This window comes from Rhea americana, unplaced genomic scaffold (assembly GCF_003343005.1).
Source record: "Rhea americana isolate MKP2758 unplaced genomic scaffold, rheAme1 scaffold_57, whole genome shotgun sequence".
Classification (NCBI taxonomy): domain Eukaryota; kingdom Metazoa; phylum Chordata; class Aves; order Rheiformes; family Rheidae; genus Rhea; species Rhea americana.
The window spans coordinates 4,503,929-4,526,669 of NW_028186723.1; the positions used below are offsets into that span (position 1 = coordinate 4,503,929).

Consider the following 22,741-nt stretch of genomic DNA (forward strand, 5'->3'; position numbering starts at 1 on the left):
GGACATGATGAATAGTACCAAATCCTCTCGAGAGAGGATGGACTTTTTTCAATGATATTTTTTCCTGTTTAAGCAATAAAACCATACATAGAAATAACAGTAGTTTTAAATAGGCAGGGTGGGTTTGCTGTGCCCCCACCCAACAAAAAGAAAGAAAAAACACTTGAGCACTGTCTTCAGTGCAGAAAAAAGTACTTACTACAGTAAGTCTGTGTAACTTAGAAAGAAAATACATAAAGGGACAACTTAACTCTTTCTCTCTGTACTCACATATCACGGTATTATCAATACACCCTGACACAGAAGAACACATCTGGATCAAATATTTTATTACAGCTTTACAGAATTGTCTCTCAGACTCCAAATTAGTATTATCTACAATGCTTTATCCTAGATTTTCACATTTTGGAGAACAATACTACCTAAACGTCAAGATACTGTTATATATATATATATATATATATATATATATATATATATATATATATAAAATTTTTGCTACTTTGCAATAGCAACTTGAAACAAGATATGGTACTCTAACAGCATTAGAAGAAACACAAAGAATTTAGTGATTTTTTTTTTAATAATAGCTTTTTTTGGTTTAGACTAAAAAAAAAAGTAAGCTACAAAGATTCTTCAGATAAATAGGCATATATCTCCCGAGGAAAACATGAGTCACATGTATCCCATGTTGCTTTTTGTTTCCCACCTTTTCTTAGCTTCAAATCTGAAATGGAGCACAAAAACACATTAGAGATCATGAACATATGCTTCAAGTATTCAACCATACCATACTTAGCAGTAATGACAAAAACCAAAGGTTCTTTTTAAAAATAAATTTTCTTTTTAAAGACAAGGCAAATGTAAATATAACCAAAAAATTACATCTAGTAAAGCCTCCCTATTTAGTTTCAACAAAACAACAAGAACTCACAACAAAACAAGAAACCCAAGGTTAAACTAGCAAATAATATTAGTATAAGCCTACTTCAACTAAGGAAACAGTTAACTGAAATTGCATTGTATACATGTAGTGCCAACGAACCCACAAATGTTTAATTCCATACTCAAAAAATGACTTACCCCCAAGCAAGCTTCTTCTTCTTTCGAGCTTCCTGGGCAGCCTCTGCTTCTTGTTTTGCTTTTACAAAGTTGCGGCAAGCAGCAGCTTTGGCAATTTTCACTCCAAGCTAAGAGGTAAAAAGGAACAAAAGAAAATCAAATTGAAGTAAATGGCTCATATGAAATGTAAGCCGCACAAATGAACTGGTTTAATATTGATTCTCAAAAGCTATCAAATATTTTAGTATYTTTCAACTGTTAGTTCAGTGCTGTACTTAAGACTGGATGGGCAAGAATGTCTCAAGAGATACACCAAGATCCTGAGCAAGCAATATTTTTCACATTGATTTTTTCCATTTAAAAGAACAGCTAGAAGCAAAGGACAGTAGCTGTCCACTTCCTTCCTTTACATCCCTTTATTATTAAGGTCAGTCTGCGTCCTCAGTTATTTTAAAATGATAGTGTCAGATTACTACCACACATTTTCCAGTTGTACCTGTAGTCATGTTTTAATGAAACAGTGTCCTTAGAGTCCATCTGGCATTTAGTCTTCACATTACCAGCTTTTAGATTATTAGTGTGATAATATGTATGCTTTTCAAACAAGGTCTTAACAGGCTGTAGGTGAACACTACTTTACTTTCATAAATTTATTCACACTATGAGAATTAAACTCACATTAGTGTAAGTCAAGAGGAAGAGAAAAAAAGCAAGACGGAAGATGATAAACTATGAACAAATTATTTTCTTCAGTTAACTAAATGAACAAGAAGTTATGAATGTTACAGTCTGTGATTGTTGTCATTACTTAACATTATTTGCAACTAAATCATGAAGAATTTGGTCTGAAAAGTTACCAATTTCCTCCAAGACAAAAAAGCAATTCATTTAAGCAGAACTGCTATAAGCAGTTACGCTGGCAAAACAGGTTCTCTTTCTACCCAGTCCAAAGCCTACTGAAGTTAGCTACCGTATTTCTCAGTTTCCCAAGCAGACTCTCTTTAAAGAAAGTGATAAATGACTCCTAAAAATGTTGATAAAAATTCTATAGTTCATAGTAATACATTTCAATCTGCTGCATCTATACATCTGTATTTACTTTGAAAGATGTTTCTTCCAAATAAGATGAAACTCAACTCAAGAATGCATTTTCAGGTATAGATGTACTGGCATACATACATATAACAATTATCCTTAGAACTCTCCCACCTAGAGAAGTTGTAGGTTGAAATCTTGATTACTAGTTTATGATGAAGGATGGAGGGGAACAGCTGTCCTGCTGATCACTCCAACCTCTTCTCCCTTTGATGCTTTCATTCCCTTTGATGCTTTCATTCACTTATGATTCAAGAACATAACTATTCTGCAGAAGGCTTTGTGAGTCTGCTTGCATGTACAGCACTAAGTACAGCATCAGTTTTTGCTTTGAGGCCCTAAGCACTGTGGCAACAAACAGTTAAAAATTATGCATAATATTTTTAAATGAATTATGTAAACAATTATTTCATCTCGCTTTTGTATGTATTTTGGGTCATAAATATGCATCTATGAAATAATCTTGATGTACAAAGTAGATCAAGTGATCAGACATTTCAAGACTCTGATATCATTAATTATATTATTTATTTTTTGCTGAGTTTGAACAATATTTTATATAATTCGTAATTCAAAACTAATGCCTGAACTGCCAAACCTTAAGTGGCAGTGTAAATAAGAGAATGCTATACTCTGGTAGTTTTTGACTAACTTAAACACAGCTACTAGTTATGATATGCTTGCACTATAAAAACGCTTAAGAAAGCTTAACTAAAAATATTTAAAAGTAATTGTTAAATAATACTGGATTACTTATCAGCTCAAAATTAGAACAATTTGACTGGACAAGGTACTCAATCAGCATAACTATGCCTTTAAATGTTATTTCTGAATTACACTTTATCTCCTCATACACCCAAAAAATTAACTCTTGCCACATGAGGAATAACCATCTCCTTAGAATATATTCTAAAGGGCCTATTAAACATTTATACACATATAATTACATGCATCTGAGGTCTATACAAATACTGAGAAAAAAATCTTTTGATTTTTATTTCTTGGAAAGCAGAATGAATTCTTCCATCTTTGAAAGATATGGAAAACAAATGGGGTCATAAGATCCTCTGTAAATGTGGAAGGAAAAGGAGACATCCTACAGCGTTAATATTATTGCTAAGCTACATAGAGACACATTTGCAAGACATGAAAACAAACGCCACATATAAACACACACAAAAATTTTAGTCGTCTTTAAATACCTTCTGGTCCCACACCAAGACATACATCTTTACTTCCCCTCCCCAAAGAAATCCCTAAAAGCYTGGTCAATGGGTTTTTCATTAAAAAACATTTCAGGTCATCAGATAACTCAATAAAATACAGCGTTAAAAGCAGTAAAAAAACATGAATTAAAATATATACAACAATTTCTTGTGTAGTCAAAGTATCAGCATTTTCCATATAGAACATCCAATATTTTGCTGCATTTTAATTAAGGTGTCTAAACATTATCACAAAGAACTGCAAATTGGTCAGAGCACGCAGTAAGGAAAATTAAGCTCTAAAGGCTTTTTATCACCATATTTCAGGAACCAAGGGTGTAAAATGTTCTAATTTGGGATATATTAAAAGCCATAAAAGGTCTTTCAAAAAGATTAATGGTACTTTGCTTGGATTTAAGATAAGGGCTTTAGCTGGTTGGAAAAGCAGGGCCCTGGCTAGACCCTTGAGGCATTCATCTTTACAGCCACTTGGAAGATTTGTAAAAGCGTCTGCATAACCTCAAGCAAACGCACTGCGACATTTTTTTTTTTAAATTCCTTTCAATTTTACAGGTTTAAAGTGTGTAAATCATATTGGGCAGTAAAACTGATATAATGGTTCATCCTTGTAACACAGTATATATTTTAAGACAAAGTTTTAAAAAAAGTGTTTCTACAGGCAAAAACCTTTCTATTTTGAAATTCATCAATAATCATGTGAAATATCTTACTATAGATGTTAATGTAACATAAATGAAAATTTCTTATCCATTATTTTTCATAAAATTCCTTATCCGGAATCATTACCTTGTAACAAATTTCTAAAGCTTTTTCTTTATGAACAGTTTCAAGGTATTTACTTAAAAACACCAATTATCATACTTCAACTTTTTATGGAATAACAGGTCTCTGTGAAAAATATTTATGTCACATTTGTTCTTTAAAGAAATGAAAACAGATGTTTTCTGAAGTAAAGCGGAACCATTACTGGAGTACTTAAAGTGTTAAGGTCTTTAATTTTTATATCAGTTTGGTCTACAATTCCTGATTGTCTTTACTCAAGCTCAACATTAATGTCAAGCAAGTTACCTAGGAGACGAAAGAGATCAAAGAGACAAAAAACCCTCAAATGTCTGATTAATCAAGCCTGCAAACAGCTTATTTCTTTTAGCCTGCATGCAAGTATGAAAATGAGATTCTGGGAGCYGTACATTGTGCAGATTTGTTCATTCTTATCAGAACAAAGCCAGCGGCAGCTTATTTCATGGATCATTGGCACTGTCATCAGTGCTACACAGAACGGGTGACAGCTCCTCATTTTGAGGCTTGAACAAAATTAGCAAAAAGTCGGCACAAATTAGCCTCTCATCTTTTTAGTAATATGACATTATTCATTTACTTTTTTTATCCAATTTTTAATTTTTTCCTTGTCAGCTATCCCTTTCTAGTGTTTCTTGTGCAGCATCATAAAACACTTAAAACAAGCAAAGAAATGGCTGAAGTTGAAATAGTATGTAAGTTCAGGCAGAAGAGTAAACATTTTATTAAGTTGCAACAGAATCTACTGTAACTTTGAGAAAACTTGAAAATCTTGACATATGTAAACTTTAAAAAATTATAAAACAAAATTTCATTAAATTAAAATCACATTGTGTAATACAAACATAGATGATATGAATAAGGAGACAAGAGATTCGAGAATTGCTCCAGAAGTATTTAGGTGTGACACAAAAAATGCTAAACCCACAGAAGCTCTAACAAAACAGCTATATTCAAACAGGTCCTGAAATATCCTATGGTCATACCAGAGAAGCCAAACAGCCTTACAATACAGTGTTACATTTTCTCATCAAGAATGAATCTAGTTATTCCAGGCTTGCCTTTAGCAATGATTTTCTCCTTTTATGTTATGGAATGTTATCCATTGCTGACGTATAAATATAAAGCAAACAAGAATACTGAGTGGATTTTGCAGTGAAAATTGTCCCCTTTCAATGATGTGCTCAACTTCAACTATAAAATAGTTTGTAATACCTTTGTTGTATTTTTATGCTGTGTATTACAGCATCACATTATATTTAAATGACACAGTAATGGAGCAAGGACAGAAAAATGTTCTAATATTTAAGCACTTCTCTAGATCTAAACATTTAAATGCAAGCAACTTCTTCCATTCATGAGAAAACACAGCTTTAAAAAAAATCAACTATAAGCTGTTAGATGCTTTACACAGCTGCCTTATAAGAAAGGCAGTTTTAAAAAAAAGAACTGTAGTACTGTTTTCAGCAATTTCTTTATCTCAGTTCTTCTAAGTAAGAAAGCTTATTAACGAGCTTTGAACTTAAAATCACATTTACAATAATGTGCCATCAACAGTTTTATAAGCTAATTAGAAAAAAAGATTAATTAATGACTGGCTGCTAATAAAATGGCAATCATGAAGAAAGAAACCAAGGGTGCTAAGCTTCAACTACCACCAATTAAGAGCTAATTACAAACAAATTATATATGTGTTTTGCTGTGGGCTTTAATTTACTAAAATGGTTTTAATTAAAAGAGAAAACATGCTGATTAATTGAACTGCAGAAAAAATCTACAGTATAAACTGTGCTTTGTCTGTCTCTTTAATTAGACTTGTAACATCTGAAATCTTCTTTTAAGGTTTGTTAAGGAAAAAATATACATAATTAAGGGAGCATAAGAATGTAATTCTAGGTGATAACCCTGCCATGTTCCAAAGGTTAAAAGAAAACAACCTCAATGAGGAGAGATATTTGGAAGCACCTCTACAACTATTAGAAAGAAAATCCATCACACACACAGGGCATGAGTTTCGAGTTAATTGGTGCTTGGCTATATTCTGTATAAAATTACACCAATCTTTTCAGGTACCTAAAAGCATTATGAAAAATTCTGAATGCTGCACAGAATTTAAGTGAAACTATTACGCAGAGAGATGGGCAGCCAATTCACCAAACATCATAACCTGCATATTTTTTTATTTTCATTTATTTGAACAGCAATGCATGTGTAACCTGGTGATCTATCATATCCTACCTAGATTTTTAAAGGGAAAATAACAGCTTATGGAACAGTTCTCAACTATTATCATAGGACTCTGCTCATGTACTTCCCATTCTAAATTATCTGACTACAATTTATTTACGAACAGTGATTACTAATTTGATCATCAAGGAGTGGTCAAAACTGATGCAACACAAATTTTGAAGACAACAGCAAGACTGATTGCTTTAACACAAGAACGATACCTCAGTGAAGAGCTAATTAATTTGATTATAACATAGGTCTTTCATTTAAGCTTCATTACAATACCACTGTAATTTACAAGGAACTATGGTACTGTAATTAAGCTTGCCTTTTTCTTTCCTTTTTTTTTTTTCTTTCACCAAAATGCCAGAAGCCACTAAAAGCTAAATACTCAGGGAATAGTGCTGTCAAAAAGCTTGACTATTTAAAGACTGAAAACTAGTTCAGTAATTTAGCACACTAAACTACCAAATATTTTTAAAGTTTCTTTTGACAGGTAAATTTAATATGGTCAAGATTTTACTGTGTTCAAGTTACAGTCCTCAGGCTAATACACTCTTAGACAATGTGGCACCTAACCACCAAGCAGTAAGCAAAATGCAAAGCTTGCAGTCAAACCAAATCAGTTCTCAGAACAGTAGAGCCACACAGGAATCAGCATTCTGCTTCCAGAGACAAAGCACAGTGATTTAAAAAAAAAAAAAAAAAAAAAAAAAAAAAAAAAAAAGAAAGAAAAAAAGAAAGAAAGAAAATTTCTCTCCAGAAAAAAAAAGCCTGGAAGTCATTTTCAGGTTTATATATCAGAGGATTAAACCTGTTGGGTAGTTAATCCTATAAATCATTTTTTAAAAAGACCTCTATATAGATTTCTTGCAAATCAGAATTGATTGATTGAAAAGTGAAGTTATTGGTACTTCAAGGTATCATCCTTACTCAAAAGGATACATATTTCCTACTATRTAAAACCAATATATTGTTCTAACTTTTGAAGATTCAATGTCCTCTCTTCTCTCCTGAAGACCCCCCTCAAGAAAGATTCCCATAAATACAGTAAGACCATGAAACTGCATTTTAAGATAGCATTCCAAATTTTTTTTTTGAAAAATTAAGAAAGTTTGACTGAATTGCAAGTGTCAGTTACCACCTACATATCCAAATTCGTGATATCCCTAAAAGATTGATTAGCCTACATTAGAATATCACACACAAAAAACATTAAGTGTCTATATTTTAAGTGCCAGTTAAACATCCCCATAAAAATCATTCTCTCAACAACATTCATTCTAAAAGCTTCAGGAGTGCTTGGGTAACTCCTACATGTATATTAACAATTGTCTTGACATCTCTCAAGTTAAACAAGTTATCATTAGATACACAGTGTTGAAACTATAGCTTATGCCTATACTTAGGTATTCCTATTCTTAAGTAATTCTGTACTTAAAAAGTACAACTTTAAAACTTGAAGCACTCTGTCAACACTGAAAGCCTTAGATCGTTACCACATAACAATGATAGCAACAGGATTACAATAATATACCGTACCTTAACTGTGTATATTTTACCAGGCAGACTGTAATGAATTCCTAGTTACGCAGTGCTATAGCCACAATGTTGTGGTTACTACAGAAATTATCTTCAGTTCACTATGGATTTTTAAGCACACTATTGACCAGAAGTTAATGAGTATGACCCATTTGTATTACACTACTGCTCAACAAAAGTTTTAATCACAGGTAACCATGTTGATTGTATACGTAAACTGCACCACAGCACAGAAATCATCAAGCTCGATGGGTTCTAAAAGCAGTCTGGCTGAAAAAGCATAGTTAGAGATGGACTGAATTATTCTGTACAACATAATGTAGACAGGCCCATAATCTCTCAGGAAAAATTTCACTCATATAATTAATACAATCAAGAATTTCAGGACCTCTAGAACTCCTTAGTAAAGCAAAGCATCCCACAAGAGGGCATGTTGTGGGGATGGCCAAGGATTCTATAGTTAGAGATCCACCAGCCTGACAACTCTCAAATTAACTGCAATAACTTTTCTAGTCCCCAAGCTAGGATGTCAACAAGAGACAAAGCGCAGTAGTGAGGTTTGCGAAAAGATTAGACTTATCATCGCATACATGCAAATCATTTTTAATAGCAATTTAACTGACAAGAATGGGACAACATATTTATAACCACAATCTTAAAAGACGCCTATGAATCCACACATGCGGTCACTTGCAAATACAAAGCCTCACACAAAGTATCCAAGGATCATCAGAAGTTCAGTCAGTCCAGGAGAATGAGGAAATCTGTGAATTCCAGTAATCTACCTCTGCAAATACAAATTCAAAAACTCAGCAATAGCTTCTCCAACTAATGCCCAACTGCCTTTAAAACTAACAAAGACACATATTTATATTCCCTCATGCTTTATTGTTCTTCTCAGTGTGACCTCTGATGTCCCTAACTTGAAGACAGAAAAATGATCTATCGTCCTCTGAACACATTTCAATATACATGTTACAATATCCCCGCCAGCCTGGATCAAGAGAAATATTTACATTGTACAATTAAAAGTTCATATCAGACAAAAATTTAGACTATGTCACATTTAGTTTAGAAGTGTCCAAATGACTTTTAATTTAGACACAGTACTAAAATGTCTCCATAGAGACCTTTACTCTCAATCTAAAACCAAGAATGCTGAGAATAAGAAAAAATTTAAACTGCATTAGTACATGTTCCTGGAAGAATTTAACAAATAATACATACCCCAAAACCTCATTTACAGTAATATAACAACAACATAGTCCTTAAATAATCTGCAACAAGTGCCACATGGAAACCAAAACACACAAAATCTCGAAGTAGTATCATTTAAGTTTTAAGGATGTAAATTTTGTTAATCCACTCACACAGCTGCCAGATTATGTATACTGCCTAAATCATCAACGATTTTAAGGGAATCTGATTAAAAACACTTTCTCACTGTATCATAATGATAGCACATTGACAGCATCATTTTGGCATTCCTTTGCTTTTTAGGACATGTTTTACTGCCTATTCTCAGTCATCTGTTTATTTTTGGCTTCATTTTTCTAAATACTGAAGCTGCCCTATCASTTTCACAGGCTTATAAATGTTATACATCAAAAATTAGTTTCACTTATTAAAGCAGGAAATGGCTTTAAGAACTCTGGGATCTGTGCCTCAAAGCAAAAGCTTTATCAGCAGGTTCCAGTCACTGCTTCTTGCAAAAGAAAATGGTGCCGATTAAAAATCCATACACCTGATTTCAAAAAAAGAACACCTACCCACTGAACATTTCTCACATGGCAGCAAGGGGGCTGTACCCCAAACAGAAAGCAGTTCATTTCTCATAGCCTCCATAACCCTGCAACATAGCTCAAGAAAATATATACAAAAAGATGAGGTTCATCTGAAAGAATAACAATTCATCCAGTTATTTCTCAGGACTTCATAAGCGCTGTACTTCAATGCAGTCATAGCACAGTTCATTCCTGATGTTGTGGCACTTGAAGTGAAAGGGACACAATGAAGCCACATACTCCAGAAAGTAATTTATTTCCAAGTATTATATATTTCCAAGTATTATATAAAAGTCACACTACATTACATTACAGAGAGAGAAGAAAGGCTGTGTTTTAGTCGATACTATACAATGTGAAGACAGCATTTTATTAATTGTACTTATGTACAAACAATGCTGTTTTGCATCTGCCTCTCCCATAATTGAATCCTTTTCTATAGCTCTTCGCTGAATCAGAATTAGTCACTGTAAGGTTTCCCTTAGAATATAAGTTCCATTAAAAAAAGTTCCACTTATATTTAAGCCCATAAAAAAAAATAGACTTGTTAAGACCACAAAGAAAAAAAAAATCAATCTTTCAGTGGGTTATGTTGCACGTCTTCAGAACAGTAGAGCCCTAGTGAATTCACCAAGATTCTGCACTCACAGAGCTCCTCATGAGATCAAGCCACAATCATTTGAGTTTTCCTTCTCTCAACACACTATTTATTCAGATAAACCCACTTAACCAAAACCATGTCAAGGCTGTGAATACTAATAATGCTCCAAGCATTTTGTTTTCAGAATTACAACATGTTAATATTTGAAAGTCAACAATTTGGAGCTAATGTTCCACAAATAATAATATATTGCTGTAGCACCTGGGATATGCTAGATGTTGTACAATTCCATGGCTACCGAAAACAGATAGTAGTTTATCATAAATATTACAAAGCCTTAGAACTTCTTACATTAATTTGTTTTATAGTCAAACAATTTGCACTGGAACCTCAGTATGTTTTATTGATTATGATACTCTAAACATGTTCAAATAGATGGTGTGATCCATTTCTGAAGGAGAACAGTAAGAATGTTTTAATAGTTTAAACACAAAAGGTATATAACAGTATTGCTGTGAGAAGGTAGTCAGACTTAAAGGGCACATCATCCTTTATTTCTATTACTTTCAATCATGAGCTGTCATTTATGTGGAGTGACATTTTGTGATTACCAATGAAAAGGCAGATTAGAAGTCCACTAATTAGAAACTACTCTGATGTGGGTGTATCTAATGAATGGGCAAGAACACTCCTCAGGAATAGTTAGCTTTACATAAAATATTTACAGAACCTTAAGAACTCTATTTTCTGTTTCAAAAGTCATTTGTTTTTAAAGCAATCATAATAGTATATTAAATTGCATTAAATCAATTTAAATCTGTAATTTTACATTAAATCAATTACAACTTTGCTTGAAWTAGTGTATCTAATCTTTTTTCTTTTTACATTTGTATCAAAGTGAGAAGTACAAGGCTTATTTCCCCTTTTACTGCTTTTTCTAAAACCTTTCAATTTTACTAGTATACACTGCAGATGCAAAAACTTAATTATATCTGTGAAGATGGAAGTTAGATGACTGAAAGCAAAAACCATGAAGAAATTAAGTAATTAAGATGACTTAAAAGTACAGCTTCTGTTCTCATCTAGTCTTCTAGCATTTATTTTTATATCTATACATACACACTTAAAAAAAAAAAAAACTTATCTGGATTCAAAACTATTCTAGTCATTYTTTCTGTCTTGATTTTGTTCATTCACATTTTTCCTGTCTGCACAAACAGAAGGGGGCTCAACAGGCTCCATGGATTTCAATGAGGTACTACTGCTGCCATTACCTACCATATATGCACCAATCAAACTGTATTTCTCATACTAAATCTCAACTCACGCAAGCTCCAACAGATTCCTTATGAGTTTAAGTGTCTGTTCAGCACTACTAAGTTTAGAAGATCCAACTTTTGCTGCATAAAATTACTCAAATGTACCATATAACAAGACAATCTCATGAAAACATTGAGCTTTTCCCATTTGGGCTTATTTGAAGTTTTGTATTTAAACTAGAAATGATGAGTTTTCCCATGGCAAAAGAAATAACCATKCATTCTATAAATAACACTAAGGCTGTATCAAGATCTCTTGACATTAACTTGCTAGATCTCCACCTTTCTACAAGCCACAGAGAGTTTTCAGAGAGGGAACACAGAACAGTCACAATGCACATGGCATTGATAGGAAAGGAACATCCTGCCTCCCTATTTTTTGGTTTGTGATGTGCAAAAATCCCCCAAAATAAAATCAATGCAGATGACTGTTACAGTCTGAGTTGTGGAGTCAAAAACTCTGAAGTAAGGTTACTTGGCATTGTTCAGAACTGTGTTCTTCAATTTATACGTTTAATTGTAATTGTCAAAGTAGTATTAGATCAGTGAAGTCCTTCAATTACTGACAGAAAACTGACTTGGAAAATAGAAGTGAAGCCTCAAGCAATCTTCAATGCTATTTTAGTTACGACAGTTTTTTTTTGCACCAATGTACAAAACTAAATGTTTTGTAAGAGCTTTTGTTAACAGGACACTTACCTCACGAATGGCTAATCTATCACTCAGCTCCTCAGCTTTATCAATGTCACCTTCAGCCACAGACTTCTCTATGCTAAGTTCAAGGCCAGACTAGAAAGAAAAAAAAGCAAAAGTTTTTAGGCCATATGAACAAGAAATAATACTTCTAAAGTAAATACCTCATTTTAAAATACTATTTATTTCATAAAATTATTCATTTGAGGACATTCCAGAAACCTGTCATTTCTATGTAAAACAAATCATTTTGTGTATGTATTATAATGGGCAGTATAATTAAAAATTCACTCAAAGACTCTCTGAGCATTAGTTCCACCTTGTGTGCATGATAATGCTGTAGGTTAAAAAAATTACACAGACTGGTTTATGCCTGTCACAATAAAATTTCATCTGAAGATCTGGCTCATCTCTTCCATCCCTGGAGCTTTCCAAACAAAATGTGCAACGGGTGTCAGGTAACATAAAGAATGGCAATTATCACTGTACCGTTACAGTTCTAAAAATGGAATTCTGGCACGGTGCCACTCCACCATACCAAAAAATTCCAAATTTTAGTAGTCCTATGTAAAACAATGAAAATGTTTCAGAATTTAACCACAAAACAAGGAACTAACCTTTATGATCAACATAACTTCTAACTTGTTTAGAGATAAAATTTACAAGTAATTTAATAATAAATGGCAAATAAATACTTAATGGAAATTGTAATTGGAAATTTTTGAAGGAATACAGAAGGCTAACAGGAGTATTATAAGTGACACTGGCTTCAGAATTTCACAATATTTTACTCTCTCATTAAAAAAAGAGACTGTACAGCTCCATTGGATTTAAATATTAGTGATACTAATTTAAAAGAGAAGTACATCTGACAGTTTTGTAACATATACTTTTGTTAAGAACAGAAAAGCAACAACCAGACAAAATAATTAAAAGAAAGTGCTGTATCTGCAGGTTAATTATTCAGGTGGAAGTTTTTTTTTTTTAAAAAAAAATGCACAATTTGAAGCTGCAGTGATAGCCAGCTGAAATGAGATCACACACAGGGAGCCAGAAATACCATCTMTTAACTTAGGTGGAAAGAATCTGCATTTTAACACTTTCGATCTTATTCCAGACCTACCTTGAGCAGTTTAATTAAAACTGCATTTCCACCAAAAGGAAGAACTCAGAGGTGGTCAATGTTTCATGGTTTGCATGCAGAAATTTACTCCAGGCAAATGAAAAAAAAAAAAAAAAAAAACTAGAAAGTTTACAATAAGGAAGATGATGCTAACTAAACATTTGCCAGCAAAAAACTTACACAGGCCTCCACTGGAAAAGCTAGTGAACAAACAATATTATTAAGAACTCACTGAAAAACATGTTTAACTTATCCATCTTGTATGGCTGCATTTTTCTTAAAAAATGACTAACAATACAATAACAACATTTATGAAGAGATTGTGTCCAATAAACTTATTGCATTTTAACAGCATTTTTAAGTTTAAAACAACCTTTTTAAAAAAAATCACTGTACTTAAAGATGTAAAGTAGTATTTTGTTTCTTACGGTTATACAATACAAAAATAGAAAGTAAATAATCAACATATTCTGCACAATTAGTCCTCAGGGTGACATAGTCACTTACACACTTTCAAACAGTTTCAGGTATATTCCTATTTCAGTTAAGGCTGACTTTTTATTATGAGTACAAGCTGACATTGGTTTTATAGGAACAATCACCTTTTGTGGAGCCTTGCTATTCACAAGTGATTCAAATCTGTCATTGATTCCAAAGTATTGTGTAAGCTCTTTCCATTGGTCTTCATTTGCCAACTGCTGACTATCAAAAAAACAAAACCAAAATTATTATAACTAGTTTGCTTCCCACTGCTTGTAACAGTCTCTTCAACAGTAGAAGAAATAGATTCTTCCATCTGGTAGACACACCCTTTTCACCCATTCATTTTTTTTATGGAAATGAATGAATTATTTCTCTTCCTCTGTGTGTTATGCTGCAATTTTGAAGTCAAGTTTGTATGTAATTGCATGCCCCAAAACACTAAAATTAACATTTACTCCATTTTAGTTTATATTTAACAACGTATGTGTTTTGTTAAAGAAAAAAAATGGCAAAAGAAAAAGCTTGCCTGCCACTGAACAACTTCAGCAGAAATTTCACATGATGTTCATAGCTATGACTGGGTAAAAAATTTTGGTCACATGCATGGCCAATTTTGCCCAATATTAAAAACAGGCCTCAGATAATCACATTAACCTGTTTATACCTCTGAGTCACTTCTTTATTATTCTTTTTCAGTTTTCCTGGAAAACAACAACAAAGAAAACTCACGTTACACAGCAATACCATGTAGCAGTCAATGAAGTTAACAGAACTCTAATCGGTCACACTTCCTTTGAAAGACTGACATACTAGGATTTATTGTCAGTGATCATGTGGATTTAAACCACTCAGCTGTAAGGCTTTTCACATGAACAACCTCCTACAATATCCATGAAGAAGAAATTAGAAAATGCAAAAGTCTGTTTTCTAGAACTACTGAAATATGCTTAGCCATTATAAATAAGTATTAATTGAATAACACTTAAGAAGCACTATCTCCTTTTAAAATGGAACACACAAGTATTAGTTGGTAGGTAAAGCAACTAGAAAAATAAAATACTAGTTAATAGTGAGAAAACATCTACTGGGCATTTTACTACAATTCTTGGAAAAAAAACAGCAAGTCTCATTTGCAACTTATTTGATACTAATACCATTTTGAGAAAATAAATTCTGTAATTAAATGAAACACCTTTTCTGCTGCGCTTTCTTTTTTGGCCTCCTTTTTCCTGATTTGCTTGGGCTTTCATTTCATGTTTTTTCTTCTGAAGCTCCAAAAATTTCTACAAGATGAAAAAAAAAGCAAACTTGTTTTTAAAATCATATAATGTGCTGAGAAATGCTGTCCCAATATCTCATTTGTACATGGTACTTTCCTATATCTATTACTGTAAAATTATGTATTGAGTACAACCAACTCTGATGGCATTAAACTTAACTGGCTTTAATCTTTGTATCACCTGACCTCTTTGACTTTCAGTGCTTCCTAAACCCCAAAACTATTAAAAGCTGCCTCTACTAACAGAACGTGATATCAAATACAGTCATGTTGTATACTCCTGACATATTCAATGTCTTGTTACAATAGCAGTTTAGCATTCAAGGATGACTGACACTACATTCCTTACACAGCAGGCTACACATATGGACAGGGAAGAATGACAAGTCTTGTCAAGTTCTTATTTGGATTTAGAAGCCTAAAACATAGGCRGCTTTGTTTATCAACAGACTTATTTTTTTCAGTCTCTACATGCAACAAGAGCATAAGCAACTATGAGTCTGAATGTCTGCAACTAATCCTTAGGAGAAAGTAGGACAGCACAGCTCTACTTAGCAGATCATAATCATCAGAATAGTGGCTAGTATGCTTAGTTATAAACCTTTGAAATTGTCTTCCACATTAATAAAGGAGCTCAGAGTCCATATCCTACCATAAACAGAAATCTTTGTGCAACTGAGTAATCTAAACAATCCCTGCTGTGCTTTTAATATCACCAGTGCACAAAAACCCCATAATACTCAACATAACTTACTTTAATTTCAATATCAGCCATGCAACTTTCAATAGGCTGTATTTACACTTTGGACATTTGCAGACACATAATATTACCTACATTCCACATATTTAAAGAAACTCCAGAAGGGCATGTTTGACATTCATTTTCTCCTGCTGCCACTGATATTAAAGTAGGTTTATTGATGGTGATACATTCAGGTTCACTCTTCTGCAATTCAGAAACCTGAACTGCTTTAATATCTTCTTTTGTGTCTTCCTTTGAGAAGGATATTGTACTATCCAATGCATTTCCATCATCAGAACTTAAATCAACCTCACTTTCATTCAGTCCTGGAGGTAACAGTCCACTCCACATCTTCCAGTCAAAATAAGACCAGGTCACTCCAAGTCATTGCAAAGACACTGCATTAATGTGCTTACCCATCTTGAGACAAAAACATAGTCTGCAGAAGAATTAAAAATAATCAAAAAAAATCATCAGAAATATTTTAATTTCTCCTGAGAAAACTGCTACCATGATGTATTTTAGATAAGCTCGTTAAAAAAGCTTCAAATACTATTTTAAAAAAGAGACAGAGGATCTAAGCAAACAGACTAAAGTTATTATAACATAAAAGTTTTTGCTTTCTCCCCCCTCCCCCTTGTTCTTTAAAGCTGTTCACTTCGGATTTATTCATAGCCGCTTTCAGTTTTAGCTGCGATACGGCAGCAACGCCTCTCGTCTCTCTCCAGGGGCAGCGGGACAGCACACTCAACTCTTCTGCGCCATGGCTTCCTAGCACAGCGCAGCCACCTCTCCTCGCCCGAGCACCGGGTACGGCCCATGAGGACCCCGCCAGCCCCACTGCCCCGGCCCGCTGCGCCAAATGACGGAGGGAAGACTCTGCTCTGGCAAAGGGAAAGATCAGCGAGACAAGAGCAGCCCGATCGGAGTCAGCCGCTGCCCGAGATCCCCGCACACCCTCCCCCAGCAACCACACGCAACCCCAACGTCCGCCTCCACCACCAGCCATGTTTACCTGACCGCCATCTTGGCGCCTCGTAACACACCGCTCGCCGATTGGACTCCGCCCCGCAGCCAATCAAGGGGAGCTTTGCTGCCTTGGGCCCGGGGTGGCTGGTCGCCATGACAACCAGCGGGGGCCTGCCGTCGGCCGGGCTGCGAGGCGGGCCGGGGGCCGGGAGCGGCCTTCCCTGCGGCTGCGGGGCGAGGCGGGGCCTGCGCCGCGGCCGGGGCGGAGGCGAACGGGGAGGCGCGTCGTGGCGGGGCCGTGCTCTGGCCGCTGTGGCAGCGGGGCCGGGCCGGGCCGAGGCCGAGGGCGGGCGGCGCTTCTGGCAGGGAGGCCGCTGTCGGGGAGTGGCGGCGGGCTGAACAGGCAGGTTCTGAGTGACTCCCTGCCGGTAATGCAGGCGCAGGCCCGGCCTCTGCCGAGCCGGGTGCTGGCTCCCAGGGAGTGGTCGCCGGCGTCTGTTGCGAGTGGTAACTTCATTGCGCTTAGGAGGGCTCCAGAGTGGTTTAATGCCCCAAAAGTGAAGTCGGATGCCTTTGTCAGAAGCAACAGTAGGCCCCTGAGTGAAAGACGTGCTGTATTTTCCAGCAATCCTAGTTGCCATGCAGGAGTATCACAGTGATGTCCATTCAAAAAAATAAACGTGTAAAACCACAATACAAAGTGTTTATGCTGGTACAAAGTGACGAGGGTTTGCAGCTTCACTATTCGTGGATAGAAAAGTCCCTTTAAATTCCCCCCAGATGTCCTGGGTTAATGTGGTAAAGGAAAGCCTTGATGAACTTAGCCACAGATCTTGCAGGTTGTTCACTGTGGAGCAGCTTGCAGGATCAGAGCTTGGATTTTCATTAGACTGTTCCAAGAATGTTGAAAAGCCAACACTCCTCTTCAAAATCAGTCTGGGATTCTGATCCAGAAGTAGCTGGTACCTGATAGCACAGCATGAAGGTGTTTGAGAGGTGAATAGTACAAAAGGTCTCTGGAGATCATTCAGTAAATTACTTGTTTGGAAGATTCTGTTACACCTTTTTTTKTGTGTGCTTTCGGCTTACGTGACAGACTGAAGAAACAAGGATTTAGGAACAGCCTGACTATGGTTCAGGAAGAACACATGTAAGGAGCAACATGAAAGGTGGCATAGAAAAATTACAGGACAAAGATGAAGGGGTAAGACTGATATCACTGGCATTGAAATATGTCTGAAAGATGGGAGAGTAACATGTTTGAAATAATCTGTAAGAAGACGCATTTTTGGAGTGACATTTTTGATAGACTGGAAAGTAAATCGTAGTATCAAAAAAAAGGAAAGACTTCCGAGGAAGAGATTGCTGACATCAAATCGAGACATAACCAAGTTGTGGAAAAACAGTTCAGCTGTGAGGAAAAAAAGAGAAAGGGGCAAGAATTTAAACATTGCAAAAGATGAAGATGGAAAACAGACTATACATTTGAGCAGGGATTTCTTGCATAGATCAGTTTCTGACACTGGCTGTACATAGAAGGAAACTATAACCACCTTCCTCATGGACATAAAACAGGATCTTCAGAATCACTTCTTATGCCATAATTTTGCACCCTCAAATTCATTTCTAAAATCAATTAATTCCGTAAGTAATCACTTTTTCATGAACTACATGTAAATTTCACACTCAGCTTGCTAACCACTTTTTCCTCTCATCTGGGAAATCAATTTTTAAGAGTTTTTTTTATTTACATTTAATAATTGAATCTATTTGGTATACAGACAGATAAGTGGTAATTGATAAATGTATTGATATTGGATATTCATTGCCATTGATTCTAGATGGTTGTTACACTATTAATCTGAATGAGGTTTCTTAATGTGAACTAATTAGAGAATACTCCAAAAATGTGACATCTTTATGATCTGTAAGTTCATGATTAGTAGGGATAAATTTTCAGAAGGCAAGTTTCATTTCGTGACACAATTTGTATCTTTGAAAGTTGTGCTTCTAGTTTAGCATCTGCAATCCAGTTTTTGGCACAAACTGGCACTTGTGGTGCACGTCAATGACGTACTCAAATGATCACTTGCTGTTCATTTTATGATTATAAGTTTATTGTATTTGCAATTTTGGGAAGCCAAAATTTAGGATAATCCTCAATTCCACTGCAGCAAATTCTGGCTTATCAAAGATCATTGAAAGAGAAAAGACATCAAATGAGCTCCTCCCTGGCCTTCACCATCCAGAAGCGTTTATTTTCAAAAAGTCAGTGTTTGCTAGAGCTACAAAAGTGGTTGTTGGCTACTAACCAGAATTTGCAGCTTATTCTGCTATTGTTTGAAACAATCTATACAGAGTCTTTTTATGTGGGGAAAAAGGAGAACGGATGACAACTTTGTGACCGATATTCAGGTCCCAACATCAGACGTTGTGAGGGCTGATATTTTGTTCAAAACTTGCTCAGTTTCAGATTCTTCTCATGCCTGTTTTCTGTTCCCAGTCTAACAAATACTCAAAACATCTGATCTATTGCATTTTGGTCAACTGATATGAACTGAAAGGCAGTTACCTTTCTCACTTAAATTCGTGTCCCAGAGACTTGCCAAATAATGACGCTTATGAACGAAACAAATCATGCCTCTGACATTCCCATGGAACATTGAACTAGTACAATATATTAATTACAGGCTAAATATTTTTTATGCTATTACTGAAAATTAAGCTAATGAACTTCAGAAGGAAGGCCTACAGCAATTAGGCATAATATTAAGTACAGTTTGAATCTTTCAGGATCATTATGAATTTTCAGGTTCTAGCCAATTTTCTCTTTATCTTTGTTTCCTATATTTATGCATTGGTGTTGAGTATTTATGTTGAGTATTTACAGATACTAGTTTAGTCGCAACTGTGTTAGTTTAGTTTTTCTTTCAGGCCTGGATATCACTAGTGAATGATACTACCATGGTAACTTTTGAAGATGAAGATGCTGCATTACCGCATACTCTATAAGCAGCAGCACAGAAAGACGGTGTTCTGTTTGCTTTCTGGGTAAAAAGTACTGATTATGAGCTATAAAATTCTTATTTTCTTGGGTTCTTCTTGAAACTCTCTCTCTTAATGAATAGCTAGAACAGTGGTGGTCATATTTGGCAAATCTCAGAAGATGTAATGCTTATGTAATGCTTAGGCCTATTCTCCTTGGCAGATTCTGACATTATAATTTTCTTCCTCAAACTGACTAGAGCTTAGATTGCTGGACTGCTGCTAGAGTATAAATGATGTATTATTAGCTGTTTCTTGTTTTTTCACAGTAAATGAGAACATCAGAAACTTTCCCTAAATGTGGAAATATGCTATATTTTATCCTTTTGAGACAGGGTTTTGGAAATATCTTGAAATGATTAAGAACTGAATTCTTGTTTAAACATACTACGAACACATTATTGTATCAGCAGATTACAGTCATTGTGTTAGTATACTAGCTACCTTATATTCGTTTTTACTAACATAATGAGAATTTTTTACTAGTATGATTATATTTTAATATAATAAAATAGTGTGGGAAAGAAAAATTAGTGTGATTTTAGAGATGCAAAGACAATAAAATAACTTCTGTTTTTTCCCTAAACTTTTAATTCGTTGCTAACTTAAGAAATACTTTTTATTAATCCTTTAAAATAATTATATTCAAATGAGCATTTAAAGTCAGTTAAAAGGGATTATAGAGTTTTTTTTCCACATACTGCACTATATAAGAACCAAATTAATTCTTACTGAACAAACATTACAAGAACCATCACAGAGACAATTAATGGAAATCTCCAAAGAACATTATCTAAGACAGTACATTAAAGAATATTAGTAAATATTCTATAGTATATATTATAAGTACTAATGATGCTTTGTAATATGAGCTGCCTTCACCTCATTCATAGTAAGACGTCAATCCAGGCAGGCCCTTGCCTGAACGGTGATTGAAAGCCCATTAAAGTCAGTGGAAAGATTTCCATTGGCTTCATTTAGTTTTGGATTAGGCCCACAGTGTGCAGCAGTGAGCACAGGGCAGTTACACTTTAACACAAATTGGCGATGTGGGTACAATTGATTTTTATAGTAGACATTGTCTTTTGTTCATGGATCTAAGTCCCAATTCCCTTGCATTCTTGTTCCCATGTTCTCAAGGACCCTAAGCAAAAAGAGGAAAGGAATATAACAAAGAATAGTATTCTGAAGAAAAGTGGATTTAAGTGTAATCTCCTGTGTACAGTTGAGAAGGTTTGCCGTGTGCTCCTTTCTTAGTTCTTATTCCTGCTACTAGCCAAGAACAACTTTATGGTCAGGACTCTTTGTTATGCAGTATCAGAGCAAGTCTGCTCAATATTTTCTAAATTTGCTTGTTTGAGAGCACTCTGTAATAGAACAATGTAGGATCAGGCCTTAAGCTTTTACTGAGAAGATTGTCATACCTTCATTTATTGTGTCCTTATTCCTCTGAGGTTTGCATTTTGATGAATATTCTTTCCATAGGTGCAGAAAGAAATGTCTGTGTTTTTAAGCAGTAGCATGTGAGCAAGTTGCTTTGTCTACCTCTTGATGAAAAGGGATCTCTAGAGTGTCAGGGAGGAAGTAACGCCATGTGTTTAAAATGCCAGATTGATTCTTGGAAGATCCAAGTTCAGTTACCATTCTTGCCATAGACTTCTTGTGAGACATTAGCAAGGTGCTTGTCAGCTTTAGTTCCTCAAAGGTACAGTGAGTTTAAAACAGTCTTTCAGTCAGCCTTGTCCACTGCAGGTATAAACTCTGTGGGATTTGATTCTCTTAGGACTTTTGAGGGCATTGACTGGCGGCAGACTAATTTGAAAGGCTGGAACCGTTAGGCCTGCCTTAGAAAGGGTCAGCTTTTGTGACGGATACTACTATCCCCTCAGATGGGGATACCTGATCCAATTATTGAGTCACTACAGCTTTCAGTCCTATATATTGGATAGATTAATTCTGATTTCTACACCTACATATTATGGCTGTTCAGGAACTGATTCAATAACAGAAGATTTTGCTTTGCAAGTAGTGTTAGTAAGGGCATGCATGGGGAAGAGGGGAATAAACACAAACAGGTGGAACAGTTTCAGAAAACTAATTTTAAGCTGCCTTTGAAGGGCTGCAAGAGATTTCAGATGCTATTTCAAATCAAAGATTATATAACAGAATAATTAATCTTGTAGAGCATATTTGCAAAAAGTGTTTAAGCATTTAAAGATGCAGATCTAAAGTCTAAACATAAGGTTTTTTAGAAGGCCAAAGTGTAACTGAGTTGTTGTAGAAGTACTCAAACTAATCTTAAACTAACTTGTTCAGACACTAGCAACAGTAGGACAGCGAGAGTATGAAGTTCAGTTCTTGTTAACTGCCATAGTTCTTATTCAGCTGCTTGAGACCTGAAAGCTCTGGTGCGTGTTGACTCCTGTGTTGTTGCAGCTACGTTTGCTACTTTGAATATATGATATGTTTTTATGTGACCCACAGTCAGRTATTATACTATAAAGTAGATATCACCCCTACCTGAGGGTCTTCACCTATTACAGGACATTTTCAGGAATCCAGATAGTTTGGTTACAATTTTGGTTGTAAACAGGCACAAACTCCATATACTGCATTAAGATCTTGGACAAATTTTTCTGCCCTGGAAGTAGGAGAGAAACAGACTTCTACCATATCTGCATGTAAAATACTCAAAATCAAATTTTTTTTTGATGCAAGAGGAGTCAGAAAGCAGTTTTCTTAACCTTTCTG

At 35.1% G+C, this 22,741-nt stretch overlaps 1 protein-coding gene across 1 annotated transcript; it reads right to left on the reverse strand.

Moving 5' to 3' along the window:
• Nucleotides 1-545: 545 nt before the first annotated feature.
• FAM204A (family with sequence similarity 204 member A) lies at nt 546-17,094 on the reverse strand. Its single transcript, XM_085319046.1, has 8 exons — nt 16,992-17,094; nt 16,070-16,415; nt 15,148-15,238; nt 14,620-14,656; nt 14,075-14,174; nt 12,356-12,445; nt 1,084-1,190; nt 546-727 (listed from the first exon to the last, which is right to left on the reverse strand). The coding sequence occupies exons 2-8, from the start codon at nt 16,325-16,327 to the stop codon at nt 676-678; spliced, it is 735 nt and encodes a 244-aa protein (XP_085175172.1). The 5' UTR covers nt 16,328-16,415; nt 16,992-17,094; the 3' UTR covers nt 546-675.
• Nucleotides 17,095-22,741: the final 5,647 nt, after the last annotated feature.

Excerpts from the sequence above, each read along its gene's own strand:
- FAM204A (XM_085319046.1), bottom strand. The coding sequence starts at position 16,327 with ATGTGGAGTGGACTGTTACCTCCAGGACTGAATGAAAGTGAGGTTGAT. Across the intron at positions 14,657-15,147 it reads AAGAAAGCGCAGCAGAAAAG|GAAAACTGAAAAAGAATAAT; the intron begins GTGTTTCATTTA and ends GTTGTTTTCCAG. Across the intron at positions 1,191-12,355 it reads ATAGATTAGCCATTCGTGAG|CTTGGAGTGAAAATTGCCAA; the intron begins GTAAGTGTCCTG and ends TTTACCTCTTAG.